This window comes from Apostichopus japonicus, chromosome 5 (genome assembly GCF_037975245.1).
Source record: "Apostichopus japonicus isolate 1M-3 chromosome 5, ASM3797524v1, whole genome shotgun sequence".
Lineage (NCBI taxonomy): Eukaryota > Metazoa > Echinodermata > Holothuroidea > Aspidochirotida > Stichopodidae > Apostichopus > Apostichopus japonicus.
The window spans coordinates 10247301-10264854 of NC_092565.1; the positions used below are offsets into that span (position 1 = coordinate 10247301).

The 17554-nt window shown below is 38.0% G+C and overlaps 1 protein-coding gene across 1 annotated transcript; it reads right to left on the minus strand.

The window, feature by feature from the left end:
* Positions 1-2205: 2205 nt before the first annotated feature.
* LOC139967597 (spondin-2-like) lies at positions 2206-11968 on the minus strand. The gene is made up of 5 exons (XM_071971562.1): positions 11764-11968; positions 9972-10224; positions 5810-6021; positions 5211-5619; positions 2206-4842 (listed from the first exon to the last, which is right to left on the minus strand). The coding sequence occupies exons 2-5, from the start codon at positions 10159-10161 to the stop codon at positions 4529-4531; spliced, it is 1125 nt and encodes a 374-aa protein (XP_071827663.1). The 5' UTR covers positions 10162-10224; positions 11764-11968; the 3' UTR covers positions 2206-4528.
* Positions 11969-17554: the final 5586 nt, after the last annotated feature.

Below are 17554 nucleotides of genomic sequence, written 5' to 3' on the forward strand. Positions count from 1 at the left end.
TTTATCCCAATTCTCACACAACATTATTGATAGAAGTTTTGCGTGCGCCCGATTTGACGAACGCTAAGTTCAGAATCACAAAACCCGGGTCGGTATAATTACCGTAACCGACTCGGTTTTGTACATAATATCATATAGCCGTCATAAAAATGAGAATGATGTGTAAAGTCTTTATACGTACGGAGTGTAAGGTTTTCTTTGTTTGTAAACGGGATAGGGTAGTGCCCAACCCCCCCCCCCCCCTTCACACCACCTGCAGAAAAAAATAACCCGCCCTCATTATTATTTCAATCTGGTTAGCCCTCGCTTGATTTATAGCCGGGAATAAACGGCGATTTTCCGAGTATCACGTGATCTACGACGGAAGTAACCAAGAGGTAGCTTCACTATCTTACTCCAGCGGAAGTCACATACTTAATCGTGTGAATATAAGCCTCATTGCTTCAAATGTTCCACTCGGCAGCCGCAGCACTGGTTACATATAATATATTAATAATGTTGCTTGGATTTGCGTCTCTTTTAAGCACTTCCGGACCCTTCCCAAAGAGCATGTGACTATTTCCTACTCTTAATAAAAGTGTTAAAACCACAGACACCTTCATTCAGGGCCGTAACCTTTCCCCCACCACTCCACCCTCCCTCCTTCTACCCTTCTTCCTGTCTGTCCGTCCGTCCTAGCCACCACCTCCTCGTCCCCTCATACCCCTAATTTGCCATTTTTGTTTTTGCATGCAGTGAGGAAATAGTTATTAAAAGTAAGTCGTAAGTTGTCCAATTTGACTTCTCTGATACTGAACTTCGTGCTTTATCACGTGCTTTATAAACAAAATAGGCCCCGCCTACATCTACAACTGCATATTATCATAAGGGACTAGCCAATTTTTCACACCATGTTATACAAATGTTTGCAGTCCAGGGTAAGTATATATCTTCCTGTTAAATTTGTCTTCATGCCTATGTTATTTTTTTCCCCTGCTCTCACTGGATCCAACGTTTGCTTATGTCTTACACATGGCTTCAGTAAATTTAAATTTCTGCTTAGTCCAGCGTGCAGTTCTGAATCGAAACGGCTCACAGGCAGCTATAGTAATCCACGTTAGGTAATGTGTGGTAATTTAATTTAATTTAATTTAGCGTAATTTAAATTATGCTGCGCCTTAGGTCCGGAGAAGTGGTAACGAAAGAAAAATACCCCCTTCCCCCCGACTAACAATTAAAGTTAAGGACAGAAGCGTTAAGGATCCGCCGGTTTTGATACCAGTAGCGTGCTCGCCCCCCCCCCTCCCCCGCACACATACCCCTTTTCCCTGACTATTTTATGGGGGTATGGGTCGTCGGGATGGAAATGGTACCACTTGCTGCTCCCTACCCCCCCCCCCCCCCGGGTGTCGAATAGTTCGCGTATGCTCGAAAGTAAACCATTATTAAATTGGCAGTGTGCTACATTTATTGATTGGATGTGTATTAAAACCACTTAAAATCTTTTGGTCTATAATACTACTATGACCTACCAATATTGCTTCGAGATTTCCAAACATCACCGATAAACAAAATGAATTATTTTTCTGTCAAACTCTTCCTATATAAATTGGTCCCATATAAATTACTATATGTTATTTTGCATGATGTTTAACGTCCATCGTATACCAATCCTCATTCGGGGCAAAAACAGAATTTCTACTCTGAGAGGTCAACAGTTTAATTGGTTTTTTAGCATACTACTAAAAAGTGCTAATTTTTTTGAAAAATGTACTTTTCTGTTGGATCTGGGGCTCCAGAATAATTTCAAACATCGAGGGAGTGTTAAATTACGCAGACCAATGTCTCAATGAAGAAAATGTTTAGGGAGGTGGCGGTATAACACTTTTTACGTGAAGAAATGATTATTTGATTCTCTAGCATCATTGGGGACAATACTGAAGACCAGTGTGAGGGTCAAAGGTGAAATTAGCCTCGACGCTTTAAGTAATAGACTTGAGTAAGGAAGATATCAAAGGATTAGAAAGGTGGGTTTTTTGGGGGGGAGGGGGCGGTTATTATGTTACCATGCAGGTTACTCCTGTATAGTTGTCATTCGTCTGTATGTGCAAGGCATTATGCCCCACGAAAAGTGACGATTCTAGTCAAACGCCCTCAATCCGTCGTTTGCGATGGACACATCTTTAGTCTAACTAAGATGCGATAAAGAACAGTGATGAATAAAAATAATATTGAAAACAGATATTTGTACTGTTTTCCTTTATTGCTTTTCTCTTTATGTTCCCGTATCTTTCTATACAACCGTCATTCGAGAAACGGTTGCCAAAGAAATATTTACATTGTATATTCATTTTTCAGTAACTAAGAAAAAGAAATGAGAAAAAAAAACTTTAACATTTCTTGCGCTCTACTTTTAAAATTATTGTATCATATTTACAAATAGTACATTATTTACATATTTCAGATCATTTAATTCATACAATAATTGGTCTTGGACTTGTGCCCCTCGGGGATTTAAAAAACAAAACACCGAACCGATAGATTTCCTTCCATTTTTTCCAGCAAACGTAATCTTTACAACCTCTAAGCAATTGAAGGATAGGTACACCTTAAATTGCAGAAAGACATAAACAACTAAATCAAACTCATCATCTCTTCCATTCCATATTTGTATAATCATGTAAAGCGCGTTCCCAAGTATCACTAATATATATACACACTATCATATTTCAACAAGAAAGTTTATTCAATGCGATCTTCATGTTTGATTTGGTTACTTTCCAACACAACCTAGCTCCTGCACTATTTAATCTTCGTCCAGTGAATCAACTGTATCATTTAGAAGCACAGTTCAAACTAGGCTAGCATTTCAAGAGGGTCGTTGGTATTGGAACTTGGATGGTGAACGCTTCACAAAGCCGTCAACTTCCTTTATATTATACGGTGGATCGCCCTGAACAATTCTTGTACTAAAAGTTCTTTCCAAAATGACACTATAACTGGAAAATAATTGTCGTATTTAATTTAAAGGAGTGCAACAAATACCTGTTTTTTAAAGTAAATTTTACATGTATGCTCTGAGTTTGTCATGTTTTTTCTTCTGATTTTTGTTCTACCTTGTGCTTTAGTACGTATTTCATTATTGTATAAAAAACAAAGAGTATACATACCGTATATAACGCTTACACCGAACTACAATATATTTATGTTTTAGATTGGGCCAGCACAAAAAAACGTGGACACCGCCTTAATACCACTCTGGGCTCATTTAATTGTCGGTATTAAGTTTGAGATAAGGTCCTTAGTGTAATCTTATTTTTTTTAATTCTTAACTTAAAACCATTATCCATTCTGTCTGGAATCTCCTACACTTTATAACTCGACAAGTTGCTTACATGAGACTTGAGAGTTCGTAAGAGATTTGCAAAGAGATTTGCAGGTTCGATGAAGACACTTGACGAGGCATTTTACTTAATTTGTAACCAATCACTATTTTTTTATACATTTTGTCACACTTACCCGTTTCTATATTATACCTTTTCTATATCATTGTGAGAAAAATATACAAACTGTTATCATTGATAAAAGAAAAATGAAGTCATAAACAACTTCGAAATCGATGAAATCTTTGTACAACCATGCACCGAACGACGCCAGCATCGTCCAGATTTGGAAGTAACTTTCTTCCCAGGGTTTGATTTTATTTCTTTGTCTGTTATTTAAAAGGAGGAGGGGGAGGGAGGGGGTCAATGAATATCACTGAGTTATAGATCCACACGGTATAGGCTGAAGTACGCATCTGCCTTGAATAGATAACTTCGCTCGCCAGGAACATGCGCGGAACCCAGGGGAACACCCACAGGGTAACCACCCACCCCTTTTTATCCTCACAAAAAACCTGCGTTTACACCTGATTATTATACATAATCTACGTATGCCTCGGAATACACCATTTGGCGTCTTAGTTTTGTATCAGACTCCTCTATGTAAGTTGGCTTAGTCGTCCCCATGGCCACAGCCCCTCCTTATTGAAATTCTGGATCCGCCCCCTGAATAATCGAAGAAATGTAATTTTACATAAATATTATGATCTTAGTCAAAAATAAATATTCCTGTCTATATTTATGTTTAATGTAAATGACAGACATTACTATTAAAATCAGTAATCGGCGTCATCGTTAATCGCATGACGCAATTACTTCAGCTTAGACTGAGAACTAACAACAACATGTCTTTCATTGTCTTTGCTTTTGATATGATCTTTATCAGTGCCTCGTGTCTAGCGGTATTGTATTGGAAAGATCTAGCTTCGATGACGTAAGCATTAGTCTATCCTAAACACGTGACCTTAAAAAGATATGTTGTAAACTCAAATGTCACAGATTGATTTTGATGAAAACCAAATTTAACGGTCAACAATGTGTTTTTAATCGTCGCAAGCTTCTGAGCATTTGTATATTCAGGTTGTTTGTTCCCTGTACCTTTTACAGACAATGGCTTTGGACAGCTGCATGATATGCGTCAACTAATTCTTTGTGGTTGTGTTGTCCTAAATCAAATATAAATTGTCTATGCTATTCTGAATTTTCTTCATCTGCTTTGCGTTATACTTCTTCCTCTCCTTCTTCATCTTCTTGTTGGCGCACTTCTTCTTTTGGGCCTTTTTCATGGCCAGTTTAGAATTACATATACGAAGTTCGATCAGGGAGTCGCATTTCCTTCCACCGTTGAGAGGCTTTTGTTGTACTATACGATAACGCCTTTGAACGCCAACGGTGCATAGGTCGTCACATGTACCCCAGGCACCCCAGTTTGTGACAGCACAGTCGACAGGTGTGAGTTGCACGTTGTTGGAGTTACCAGCTAAAATGAAGATTGAAAAGAGAATGGAGAAAAGGTTAAAATACTAGCGCATAGAATGAAAACTCTTCAGTTAATAAGACTCCACGTAAAACAATGGAAAGGTTACAAGGATGTCTCGAAACAAAATAGTGACATTGAAAGCTCTATTAAATGATTGTACAACTAAGTTACCATGCAAACAAATCATATCCAGTCGAAGGTTGAAGAATCACAGCTCTTTAAGTACAACAATTGTTGTTTTTTTGGGAGGAAATTTAGAATTCGTAATTTTGTTTGGAAAGGGTAGATCTTTGAACAATCCACGCATCTGTCCTCAATAGTCATCCCGCAAAAAGCGTTACCAGTGAGAATGCCAGTGATATACTTACTACTGATTCCGTGAAACCAGGAAGGGATATTTTGATGAGGATTTCCTGCAGAAGACACTGCTTCTAAGGGTCCGCGAGATTTCTCTGCAGACACTGGTAGAGACACCTGTGACGCTGCCACCCTGCTGATTGTTGCGTGAGCTATGCGTGGTAGTTGGTCAAGTTGAGGGTAGTAAAAGGAATTGGCAGGGTGGTTTGGATATGTGCTAGTTATTTGGTGAACCGGTTTGAACGAACTTTCGTCATAATCCGGTGACGTAAACATAAATCCTTGGTCAGTACCAGCGTCATATGGGCGAAGGTCAAGAGTGATTGGTTCGTCTAGCCAAGATGAACCCTGGCAGAGATCCAACTTGGAGGTTCCGACAAACCAGTCGGGACTGGGGATCAAGTGGACAGCGAATGAAAGCTGAATAGAGAAAATAGAGCGGAGAGTAAATCAATGTGACAGGAACAAAGTAAAGATGGTACAAGAATCATTACTTTGAAACGCATTATAGGATATTTAAGTAAATATTCCCATGTAGCATATTGAATGTTAATAAGAAAAAGATTGATTTTGTGTACTTTAAATAATCGAACGTATGCATGATACTTACCAAGTGGAAATCCCTGGTCGCTGTGAACGTTTTGGATGTTTTTCCCATGCCATCTTTAATCTTGTTTGCAAGGAACGCTGTGTTTGCATCAGGTGATCTCTTGATGGAGTTAACTAGTTTAGAAGTGACGTCTTCATTAACGAAGTATCGGAAATCACGAGACACGACACGCCCTTCTTCCCACATGGTGTATTCATCGTTATGGACAGTTCCTGTTGTAAGAAATTTGTCGAGATGTTTCGGTAGTGACGTAAACTTATTTCATATATAATACTATCCATTTTCATTACTCTCTCTTAACCTCATTTTAATGTCAATAACCAATTGAAAACATCATGCAGGCTCACTTAGTCCGCGGCCTAGTTCAGTCAACATATATACATACTTCATGTCCTCTAAACAGTCGAAGACACATATTGACCAGTTCATACAAAGACAGTGAGAGAATTTCATAACGATTTGTTTATAGACAAAAAAAATGTATAATATTTATCTACAAAGTATTAGCCCTTTGAACCTGTGCCATATGAAATAAATATTCCATGTCTAAGCCGCCAATGGCGGCCCCAGACAGCTCAATTTCAAACTTTACTCTCCTTTCGTCAATTTTGTACGACAGGCAAACTTGGCGAGACTGCGACAGATCTGTCTGGGCTAGATTATTACAAAGATTTCCAATAGAAACCTTTGATTTCACGTTTGTTTTATTTATGCAGAGGTTGCTACGATACGATTAGAGCTTGTAAGTATATTGTGAAAGAAACGAAGAACTCAGGTTACACTGGTTGACTCATTGTCTGACAAATCGAATGAGGTATATGTCCTACATCTTACAAATCTTATACAGACAAATCTCCACCTTTGATTACAAAGGTTTTCGTGAAGCGCATTATGAAAAGGAATAAAGAAAGCCCGGATGTTGTTACTCCGTGTTCTATGATGGCCTCTGGATATGTCGTTAAAGGGGACATATACCCACACATATTTTTTTTTTTAGATTCTATGACAGATACAATTGTGGAGAGCACTCCTCCCACACAGTTAAAAAAAGAGTCTTACTCCGTTTGGGAGATGTCATATATTATTAAAAGTCGTGTCTGGGATCTGTCCTTTTGGTTGGTCACCAACGATGGCAAGAAATATTTAAATGTAGGGATAAGGCTCGCCATAGGTGTCACTCAAATTTTGTCTTGAACCGTCATAAAACATGTTTACCTTGTTCGAGATTTGCACCCATAAAAGTCATGCATATGTAGGTATAGTACTTCATTGTTTGCACTGATATCCCGAACATGACATTCTCCCTACAGCGAGAGTTGACTATCATAATAAGATATTGTCTGCAGCATGTGGTTCAGTAATGATTCCCTAAAGCCATTTCATAGCAATGCATCATCATCGGTCTGTTATAGCATATCTCTCGCATGACAAGAATTCTCTCTTATGAAAGGTCATGACGATAGTGTCAAGGTTATGTCACTTAGACAACAAGAAGGAGAACAGACGCTATGTGATGTACGTGATTATAGCCTCTGTTCTTGGCTCTACTTTTATAGGGAGCATGGAGGTAAAAACAGCCTCCATGTAGGGAGCAATGAGGTCAGATTGAGGGGAGCGACTATAAGCCTACACGTTCTCATCATGACACGTCCGAATTACCATGGTAACTCAACTTACGCGTTGAGAAAATACCCAGGGTGGCGGTTTTGGAAGTTGGGAGGTGTCTAACTCAAATGTTTTACTTTGAGTTCGGTACCATCAAAGGGTGTCATCGTAATAAATGAACACTTGTTATCATGCTGTGAGGCGAACGTTCATTTGCTGTTCTGTTTGTGTGCGCTGTGGGATATTTCCGTGATAAGTAACAGGGTTTTAATTGGAGCGCCCTTTTGTCGGTGAACTGACCATGTACATGTGACTGGTAACGGATGCAAAGTCATCAGGAGCGATCGAAGTAGCTCGAAGTGGTCGATGTAATTGCCATAACCGGGACAATCTTGGCGATTACCTTTACAGACTGTAGTGAAACATGTTCAAAGCTAGCGCAAATACGCGCATGCCCAGAATAAAGTACGTCTGCGTCTATGTGTGACATAGGATCAAAGCTTTCTGTGATTGATTAATTAGAGCATCTCGTCCATAGGTCTCGATTGAGCTGTCAGTCGTGGAAGAGACGCGGGCACATTTAAGTTGTAGTATGTTTTTGAATACTCGTAGATCACTAATTGTCGGCGCTCTATGACTTCCGTTACATTCAAATTCTAAATCAGTAATTAGGCGAGATATCAAATCTTTCCATAAACATGCCACAAGCAGTTGCCATAATGTTGTGATCGCAGTGGCTGCAGACGGTTAGTCCGATGGCATATGTTTTGTCAATCCTATTTTGAGCAGATGAGACAATCGGTAATTTGTCAAGGATTATGTTCTCATACATTGAACTTCAATCTGTCACGGGAGTCTGATAAGGTTATGATAAGGATGAGGGCTGGTTATGATGATTCATCATGAAGTGAAACCTATAGACAGGTGTGCATATGTGTTAGCGTACTGAAGGGGGGGGGGGGTGTCAGTGTATCTTGATGATACGAGACGTGGGTGTGTGGTTGGTATCCACAAAGTATCAAGTAACACGTGGCACCCTTTCTAAATAGCGTCATGCAATATTCACAAAAGCACTTGTCACGGGCAGCAGCAAATACTGTTAGGGTATGAGCTTGTATGACAGTTCGCTAAATCCAGGCATTTTTTTCCCAACAAAAATCCAAACATACAACACTAGCTGATAACACTTTAATCTTTTTTTTTACCGCTACAATCAATAGAATTTGATTCGAAAGACATCCAATAATCTACGCGTGGGTAGCATAGCAATCTGAAATCTTATAAGCAAAACATTGCGTGATATTTTGTTGTTAGAATGCAGAACTTGATATGTCTCCGTGGGAATTCCTTTGCCTTGTTGCCCCTGCTTTCACTATTCATTGGACTAAATACTCTGATTAAGTAGGATTTGTCTTTGTTATGTCTCGTATCTATACAGCTGCTGGGGTGTGTTACGACATTCATGTTGAGATTTGAGAAATCACAAAGTTCAATGACTATAAATCTGTTGAGCGCCCTCAGTTATGCTGATTTTTGACGCGTATGACAAACCATGGTACCTTCTGAGATTCTACATTCAACTATGCAAAATGACTTACTAGCAAAAATCTGAAGAGAGGGAGTCAGACGGCGGAGTTAGGGGAGGGGGGGGGGGTCAGCCACCGGCCTGGGACCCTATTAGAGGGCAAGGGAGAAATATGAGACGGAAAATAATTTATTCTCATTTTCATAATATACTTTAATAATGAAGGCTTGAAAAAGTGGGCCCTTGTCACATGCCTCGCTAAAACTGTTTGATACTAAGGAATGGGCAATTGTTTTCACTAGGATTTGTTTACCGTGGGAATGTTTTGTATAGTTTTGTCTCAGTCTTTATAGAGTTCGTATAAAAAAAACCCAACTGGTTTTCTTTTTCCTGAAACACGACCTTCCTATAATTTACCTCATGCAGCAACTAGATTTTAGCGTTATAGACGTCTGTATATGGGGCACAACATGCGGTAAATAACTATTCCGGATGCATGTTCGCTATATGTATATTGGAAAGCCAACGACGACGCAGTAGGTCTTCAGATATAAGAATTTTGAGGCCTGTCTTGTCTGGCCCTGTCTTGTCTGTAACGCTAAAAGTCCAGTCAGTTATAATTTGCGATTAGAGTATAGGCAGTCAATAACATCACATTATCAAAAAAAATATATATTGTTGGTAGAACTTTACGTTGGTGTATGTGAGGCATCTTATTGTATGTTTGAGTCCCGAGTTTTGGCTTGGCCAAAGATATCTCATGCAGATAGGTGTATGAGATATATTCCTCAACCAGCTTCGACTGAGGTACATTACAATAAGAAATCTAAGACCAAATTAAGTTATGTATATCAAATACATCATGAATAAATTTAATTTTGAATAGATATAATTAATGCTTACAGCTCTATTTATTAATCTCGACTCTCGCGAGCATTTCTCTCTCATTGACCACTGACCCGCCAGATCTTCCAACAGACAACTTCATTATTTTTTGGGTGTTAACGATATAAATAATCTATGGACACTTACCGACGAGAGGTGAAAATTGAGCGTTCTTTCGAAACTTTGGATACTGCTTCGGGAAAGTGAGTGGGCTCCAATCTCCACGAAGTTCAATCTTGAAAATCATTTCTTCCTCGGGAGCAAGGCAGGATGCCGAAGCTCCGCCCATTACTAATGTAATGACAGTAAGAAGGTACGCTATTGGTCGAGAGGCCATTGTATGGATGACGCTTGAACTTGACAAAGATGAAATTTTGCTAACTCAAGATTGTCAGAAGTGCTGGTAAGATACAAAGAAAGGTGAAAATGGTATTAATACTTCAGCAACCTATACTAACGCAAATATTCTTACTAGTATATATGTATATAATAAATATTTTCGTTTGACTGCCGCAATCAAACTTCGTTTAGTTATGGTGTTCAAGACATCTGTAATTTTGTGCAACAGCTGGTCGCATACATGACAATTCCTATCATATGTTCTCAAGCAAACTGATTATTTTTCGATTGCTTTGTTTAAAATTTTAGATTAATTTTAATTTAAAATTTGAAGACAATACAAAGAACCTAAAGGCTTATGTTTCACCTATCACATTTAACAATGAACATTGGTAAGGTTCATATTCTGTTTCATAGGGAGACTTAAATCAAACGAAATCCATAAGGCAAACTTTCCCATGAAGTGTACCTAATATCGCAAAGTAAAACCTTAGCCGTAGGCTTCTCATACGATTTCTTCCCAAGCAAAGCAGGGAGTCACCCGGTCAAAAGATGAAGTATGAAATATACAGAGTAAAACCTCATGCGCTCTCATAACACAAAAAAACATGATTATGCATAAGGTACCACCTGTTTTGCAGATTGCTAATATCCGGAGGCTGCGCGCCATCCCTGATGTGACCGAGAACTAAAGTGGGCTAACAAAAGACATGTGTGCCATACACTGACATACTTACACAAACAATTAACTAACATAATCCTGCTGTTTAAATTCACTGTAAGTTTTAATTCACTGTAAGTTTTAATTGATCCCTCGCAATGTTGCCTACTGACGATTAAACTAATTTCACCCTTTGAGTACCTTTGGGTAAGATCTGTTAAAGGGATTTGTGGCATGCCGCCATCAATCCTATCGCATAAACGCCACGTGAACGTCTTTGGCAAGTAGCGTCTAAGCGAGGCATTTTTGAACAATGTTTGCAACAGCCATCGATTCAACCCATATTGTTATATGGACGTACATATCAAGTATTAATGTGTTTTAACCGACGGGAATTTGATTAAATTTAAGAGGGTGTGAACCTCTCTGTTTTGAAGAAACAATTTCATGGCGAGATGAGGTCTTTTCCGGATTCGACGTGTACCGGCGGCCTTGTTCAATTCCTTAGGAGGAATGCGTAGTTAATATAGCTTTAACAAGTAAAACGTGCACAAACTATGGTTTGAATAACTAATAGTGACATATCAATAACACTCATAGAAGACACCCTAAGATCAATAATTTGATAACTAGCTCATGTGATGTCATATAATGCATATGAGTGATGCAATGTATTTTAACTCTCAGTTATAATATATAGCACATGTAAACCATGAAAGCAGGGCACATAAGTAATGGCCACATTGCCATGGAGGTGTCATCGAACAAGACAGCAACTAAATCATAAAATGCAATAATGACAAGCTTAAATGCAGACACGACATAATAACAACAACCGTTATGACAAACCATGAACATTAACGAATATAGATATACGTTATTATAAACTTTCCTTCCATGGACCACAATAAAGCAATACAAATATGTTAAATAGCTTACCTTATTTTCAGCTGAATCTATTCACCGCAATGAGCTTTCCTTCAATTTTGGGATGGCAATGAAAAACGGGTTCCACAAAGGTAATACAGTAATTGGTGAAAATTGATGAAACTTTCTATCTTGGAAAATTTGTTCCAAACGAATTGCTTTATGATGCTTTGGCGGTTGCAGTTTGCAAGAGTTTTGACCTGGTGTAGTAACTTGGCGGTGCTTTTATATCAGTTGTAAGGTACCTGGGACACCACGCAAGTCTGACAGGGCAGAGAGATATAGATGCCTAACAAGGATATCCACCGAAGGAGGAAGCGATGAAGAATGACGTATGTTCTTAAGTTTATTCATGATGTCACAGAACTTTTCTTCAGAATTCGGGAAGTACACGAAATATCCGCAAGTACCACTGCCGGTATATTATTACAACCAGTTTCAAAGAAGAAATGATTCGTAACCGAGTATAAATTTAGAACAATGACACCGCCCAATTAGTTTCCTTTTTCTTCCGGGTTATGACTGTTTCATGCCAAAACATGTAGGTAAGGAAAATCATGTGCAACAAGAGTAACAAGACTATCAAAATGATAGATTTTTCATGTCACCAGTATATGGAAGCATCCTCAAACGATGTGTTTTCATTTGCGTCCCTTAGTCAAACTTTGTTATTATAGCAAAGAAACACTGCATCATGATAGAGGCCGATGTGGACTTGAAGTGGTGCACACAAGTTCACAAGGTTAACAACCAAGTAGCTTATAGCATAAAATACCTGACCTTAGTGAGAATGAGATGAATCTCCAATAAGCACCCCTTCATGTACCAGACATTATCAATAGATCGTATATTATATTGTACCAGCCTTCTATCTATACCGATACGTTGTTGCTTCACTGTAGGGTTAGGGTTGGGGTTGGGGTTGGGGTTAGGGTTAGGGTTCGATCCAACTTCAGAATCATTTGTCAGCTTCTGATAAGGACACGCTTTTCGAATGCAGATAAAAAAGTGTTCATCTCAGTTTTCTTCTTTATGGAACGTACACATTTATCCAATTTATCTGTTGTACGAAGTTTCGCACGGCAGTCCACACGTCAAATTGTTTAGGCATGAACGGTTTTGGTTACATTAACTCTACCAATTTGCTATCGCATCTTCTAAAACAAATAAGAAGTACTACTCGCTTTTCTTTTAGTGTCAATCAGAAACCGGTCTCTATGCAAACTTAATGGCTGGGAAACAATGGAGACCCCATACCATTTATGTGGAAATCAACTTTATTAGTCATATTAGTCATTAGACAGGAAAAGTCAAATCATTAGAAAGTTAATGCGGGGAACTCCCCAGATTATCTCAGCTAGTGCCGATTGTGCCAGTATTAGTGTTTTTGTTTCTATTTAAGTTTAACTTTTGGAAGCTGTTAAGAAAAATGTTCCCTTGTCACTGGAAAGATACAAAAGATGACTCAGTGTGGATTTACGTCCTTAAATAATCCTAATAAGAAAACAGTCATTTCCTTGTGGCAAGTTGTAGTATTAGTGGGCGGGGTCTGTAGTATCATTTTTGATTATCTTGCACCGCCGGATTCATATGCTCCTTCTTAGCTACGTCTGTCTTGGAAGTTTCATGAAGGACTGACCATTTCACCTCCCAGGGTTCTCCTGGGCAAAGAACACAAGAACCGATAAGTTGTGCCGCCGCATATCGTTGAGTGGATTATTGCGTACAGCAATTGGTGGTAATTGGTCCATCATTAGAGGCACACTATAGTACGTCAAAAGATCAAGTTCACGATACAGCGGCTGGTAATACAGATGTGATCGTCTGCGCGAGGTTTAGTAAGACGTCTGTATGGGTGTATGTGTGTATGTACGTGCGTTTGTATGTATGTTTACCTCTGTCGTAGTATTGACGGTCGTGCAGTTGATCACAAAGAGTCTGTACAGCGTTTATTAAATTTCAATATTTATTATATTATTGTCTTTCCATTTTCTAATTTTTCGCAGTTCTGTATGCTATGGATGTAGGAAGTATGCATGTATATGGACTTCTACAGTTCTAAATCTACCTCACTGAACACAACCCTACTTGGATGTCATGTACGCTGAAGATATTACAAAATCCTACCATACAATCATGCAAGCTGTCTAGAGTGCCAATACCCCTCTATTAAGTTCAAGAACACATTTTGACAGGGATTCTAGAAGTTCCTTACAATGCAAATCACAGATGGATTTATTAATGGAGATAGGTTTAATACATGGATTAACAGTAATGTCAGGTTACGTCTAGAAGATATTGGCCTGATCGCTGATTTGGCTCAAAGTAGTAGTTCAGTTATTTAACGTATCTTAACGGTTGATATCTTAAAAAGTTCATTATGTAGATATCGTACGGTTTTTATGCCCCGGTTTCTTGTTAGACTATATATTATAGTACTACGAAGTTCATACAAGGGTCATCCGCCTTTACACCTGTGATGTCTTAATCCTTGGCAAATGCACGTCTGATCCATTAATATTTTCTACAAAGTATCCCAGTGCTGGCAGTGCAAGACGCTTGTAGTCATCTAAATAATAAATATCAATATTTTTCTTCAAATGTAAGACTAGTTATAGGTTACCCATCTGGTAAACTTTATTATCTATACTAACACCCACTTATCGAAACACGGCCTCAAGTATTTTTCCACTGCCACCTGTTTTCTTTGCATCTCGATTCCTCTCCAACTATACCCTTCTAAACCTATGTGTACCTCGGGTTGCTTACTTTCAAGTAATTAATCGGGTATAGGTTGTTGCCGTGGGCATGTTTATACGATTTGGCTATTCTCTTGTAACAACAGTAAATATATGTAAATATAAAATATATATTTATAGATAAAAAATATACATATAAAAAAAATATAAATATATATATATATATGTATATTTATATAGGCCTATATATATATACAGTATATATAATATATATATATACAATATATATATATTTATATAGGCATATATATATATATCATATATATATATATATATATATATATATATATATATATATATATATATATATTTATACTTTAAAAAAGAAAAGCCGACAGTCTCCTGTACTTGGTATCTCCTATATTGCGTGCTCGAAGAGCTGATATTTCACGGCGGTTTAGCAATATGTGATTACCCAATGTTAGCTGATGTTGAAATCCCGTCGAGATGACTGGTGTCACGATACATTTATGCTCAAGGTGACGGAGGGTTCTGCCAGCTTTGATGTCGATACGAATGACTCATAGCAGAATTTTCTCACGTTTACCTATTTTTTGGTAAATACGGAGGAGGTGGATTTCAAAATATGGACCACCTTACTTGGGTTTCTTCCAGCTCAATCAATATCATTTGGTAAGGAACGCTCCACCTATAATATGTCAATTAACTGATTAAGTGTGTTTCTCTTTCATGCTAACTATAAACTTGTTCCCTTCGTTTTAGTAAATTAAAACAAAATACCTTAAAGCAATTCCCATACTGGATCCATTCCTTTCTTATATCGAGTATACATAGCTACGACATTGTTAACATGCTATACTCAGCCTGCAGTCACATAATATGCATGTAAGAGCAGTCGAATGTCCTAAACTTCAACTTCACGTCGGGTGGCCATCCGATTTATTGTTGTAGCCTATACTGGATTGTTTTTACAATTTGGATGACTATAGTTTCAGATGGGAAAACCGTGGATTTCTCCTGGATGAAAAATCCGGCACCTTACGCTGGTCGGCCAGGGCTTGAACCCGTGCACGACTTTCTATAAGATATATGTTTCGTTGTTGCTAACGCTACAGCCTTTATCCTGTCGACCTTTGCCATGGTCTCAAAGAGAGGAACGTTTTGGAATTAAGAGTAATCAACTAAAACTTTACAAATATCTGGATTAACTAATTAAGTACATGGTGGTATAATGACATAACTTTCATATACTATTAATTTTAATGCAAGCTGGATACGCCTTAGTACATTTACGAGCTGATGAACATGTTTCCTGAATTCAGACAAGTTTCCGAAACATATTCGGAACACGACATGTGATCATTGGCGGCTGTTCAACAGTGCATATCTTATGTTCTTCCATGTATTGGTAACTAGTTTATATCGTAACAAAAGTGGTTCCATATATAACTCGATGTCCAAAGAATAGGTTATTGTATCCATTGCATCCGGTAACATGTTCACCCTGGTAATTACCTCTAGCTGTGTTCGGAAGCAGTTTTTTTTTTCCTTCTTCTAGTCAAATCAAAACTTTGTTCGTCTACTGTTTAGCATAAGTCGACAGTGTGGTCACAAAATGTCCACAACGCCGAGGAGCATGAGATGGGAGCTGAAGTTTTACCCTCAACATTTTCGTTCTGCAATCATTTAACTTTGGCGAATTAGTCGAAAGCAACTTATGTCACGTGTTAAAAGATCATGCGTCCTTTTTGCGTTGATATATTGCCATATGTTTCATATCATAGTAGTGGAACATGATCATAAACAACGTGTTCTGAGAGATGCTTTGGGGATCATTACTTCTGGTGGGAAAGGGATCAAGTCGGTTCAAGAAGGGTCGTAGAGATTTTCTTGGGTTTAGGCACTTGAGCAAAACCTTAAAGCTTTTGTTTATTCAATTTTCTTTTTTTCTCGTACATAAGTTGAAGCTATAAAGATAAGGCTTACCAAGTATTTCTTGGCAGAACACCAAGCATGTTGTGTGTTCCTTCGATTTCCCACGTAGTCACATGAACAAAACAAAACGTGGGTGAGTAACAGACATATGGAAACTTGCCATCCTAGCGTTTATGAATAATGACGTATATTTACCCTCCTTTTTTTATATCGGTTAACAACCCTATTGGTAAGTTACTGAAAAGTTATATTAATTCATCAAATCAATGACCAATTGTGTATTTCTATCTTTTGGAGGTCAGATACTGCAGAAACAAATATCAGATTATTGTGGTACGTGATATTAGACCACGTGTCACATATATAACTAACTATTCCTAAAAAAAATACAAGAGTCTGTTAAACTGACTCACTGTTATCATAAGGTCCGACGGCCTACATTATATATCTGGTCACGTCTTCTGATCTTCTTCAGTTGCTATACTTTTTTTTTTTTAAATGGCAAAATTTTTATAGAAATGAAATCATTAATGATCATGACATTGTCGAGTAATACAAACCCAATAAAGTGGTTCTACCCGAGTATTCGACATTTCGATTTTCAGTCATTTTATTATACACAAGCCAAGAGAATGATTATTCAAATAAAGCATGCAGTTGAGACATGACTTCGGCCATATAGGTTTTGCACGATGCACAGCAACAAAAAGGAAAAAGTTTAGATGCTTCTTAAAAAAAGTTCTATAGCTGTTCGGCTTTTCAATATATTCAAGTTTAAGAAGACATTGTTCAATCTCAGGAATGCTCCTTTAAGACTAAATTTGATGATAACGTTGGCTGCTCTGTGCAGGACTATAGTGATAATGCTCATCCATTGTATTAGAAATTATAACAAGTCATCAAGGTCATGTTATTACTACTTATATGCCTTTTCAACATCGAACACGGTTTTGAAGGTTTGACATCCTTTAAGTCGGTTCTGTGTATCGTTGATTTCAGATTTTCTTTATTTTATTTCTTGCTTTAGATAATAACACTCTTCTGAGTTTTTACTCATTAGTCCTAATGAATATTCATTCCTCATGCATACATCATTTCGGTAGTAGACTTGGCGAACAAACTTCCAGGTGTTCTTAGTATATTTAATA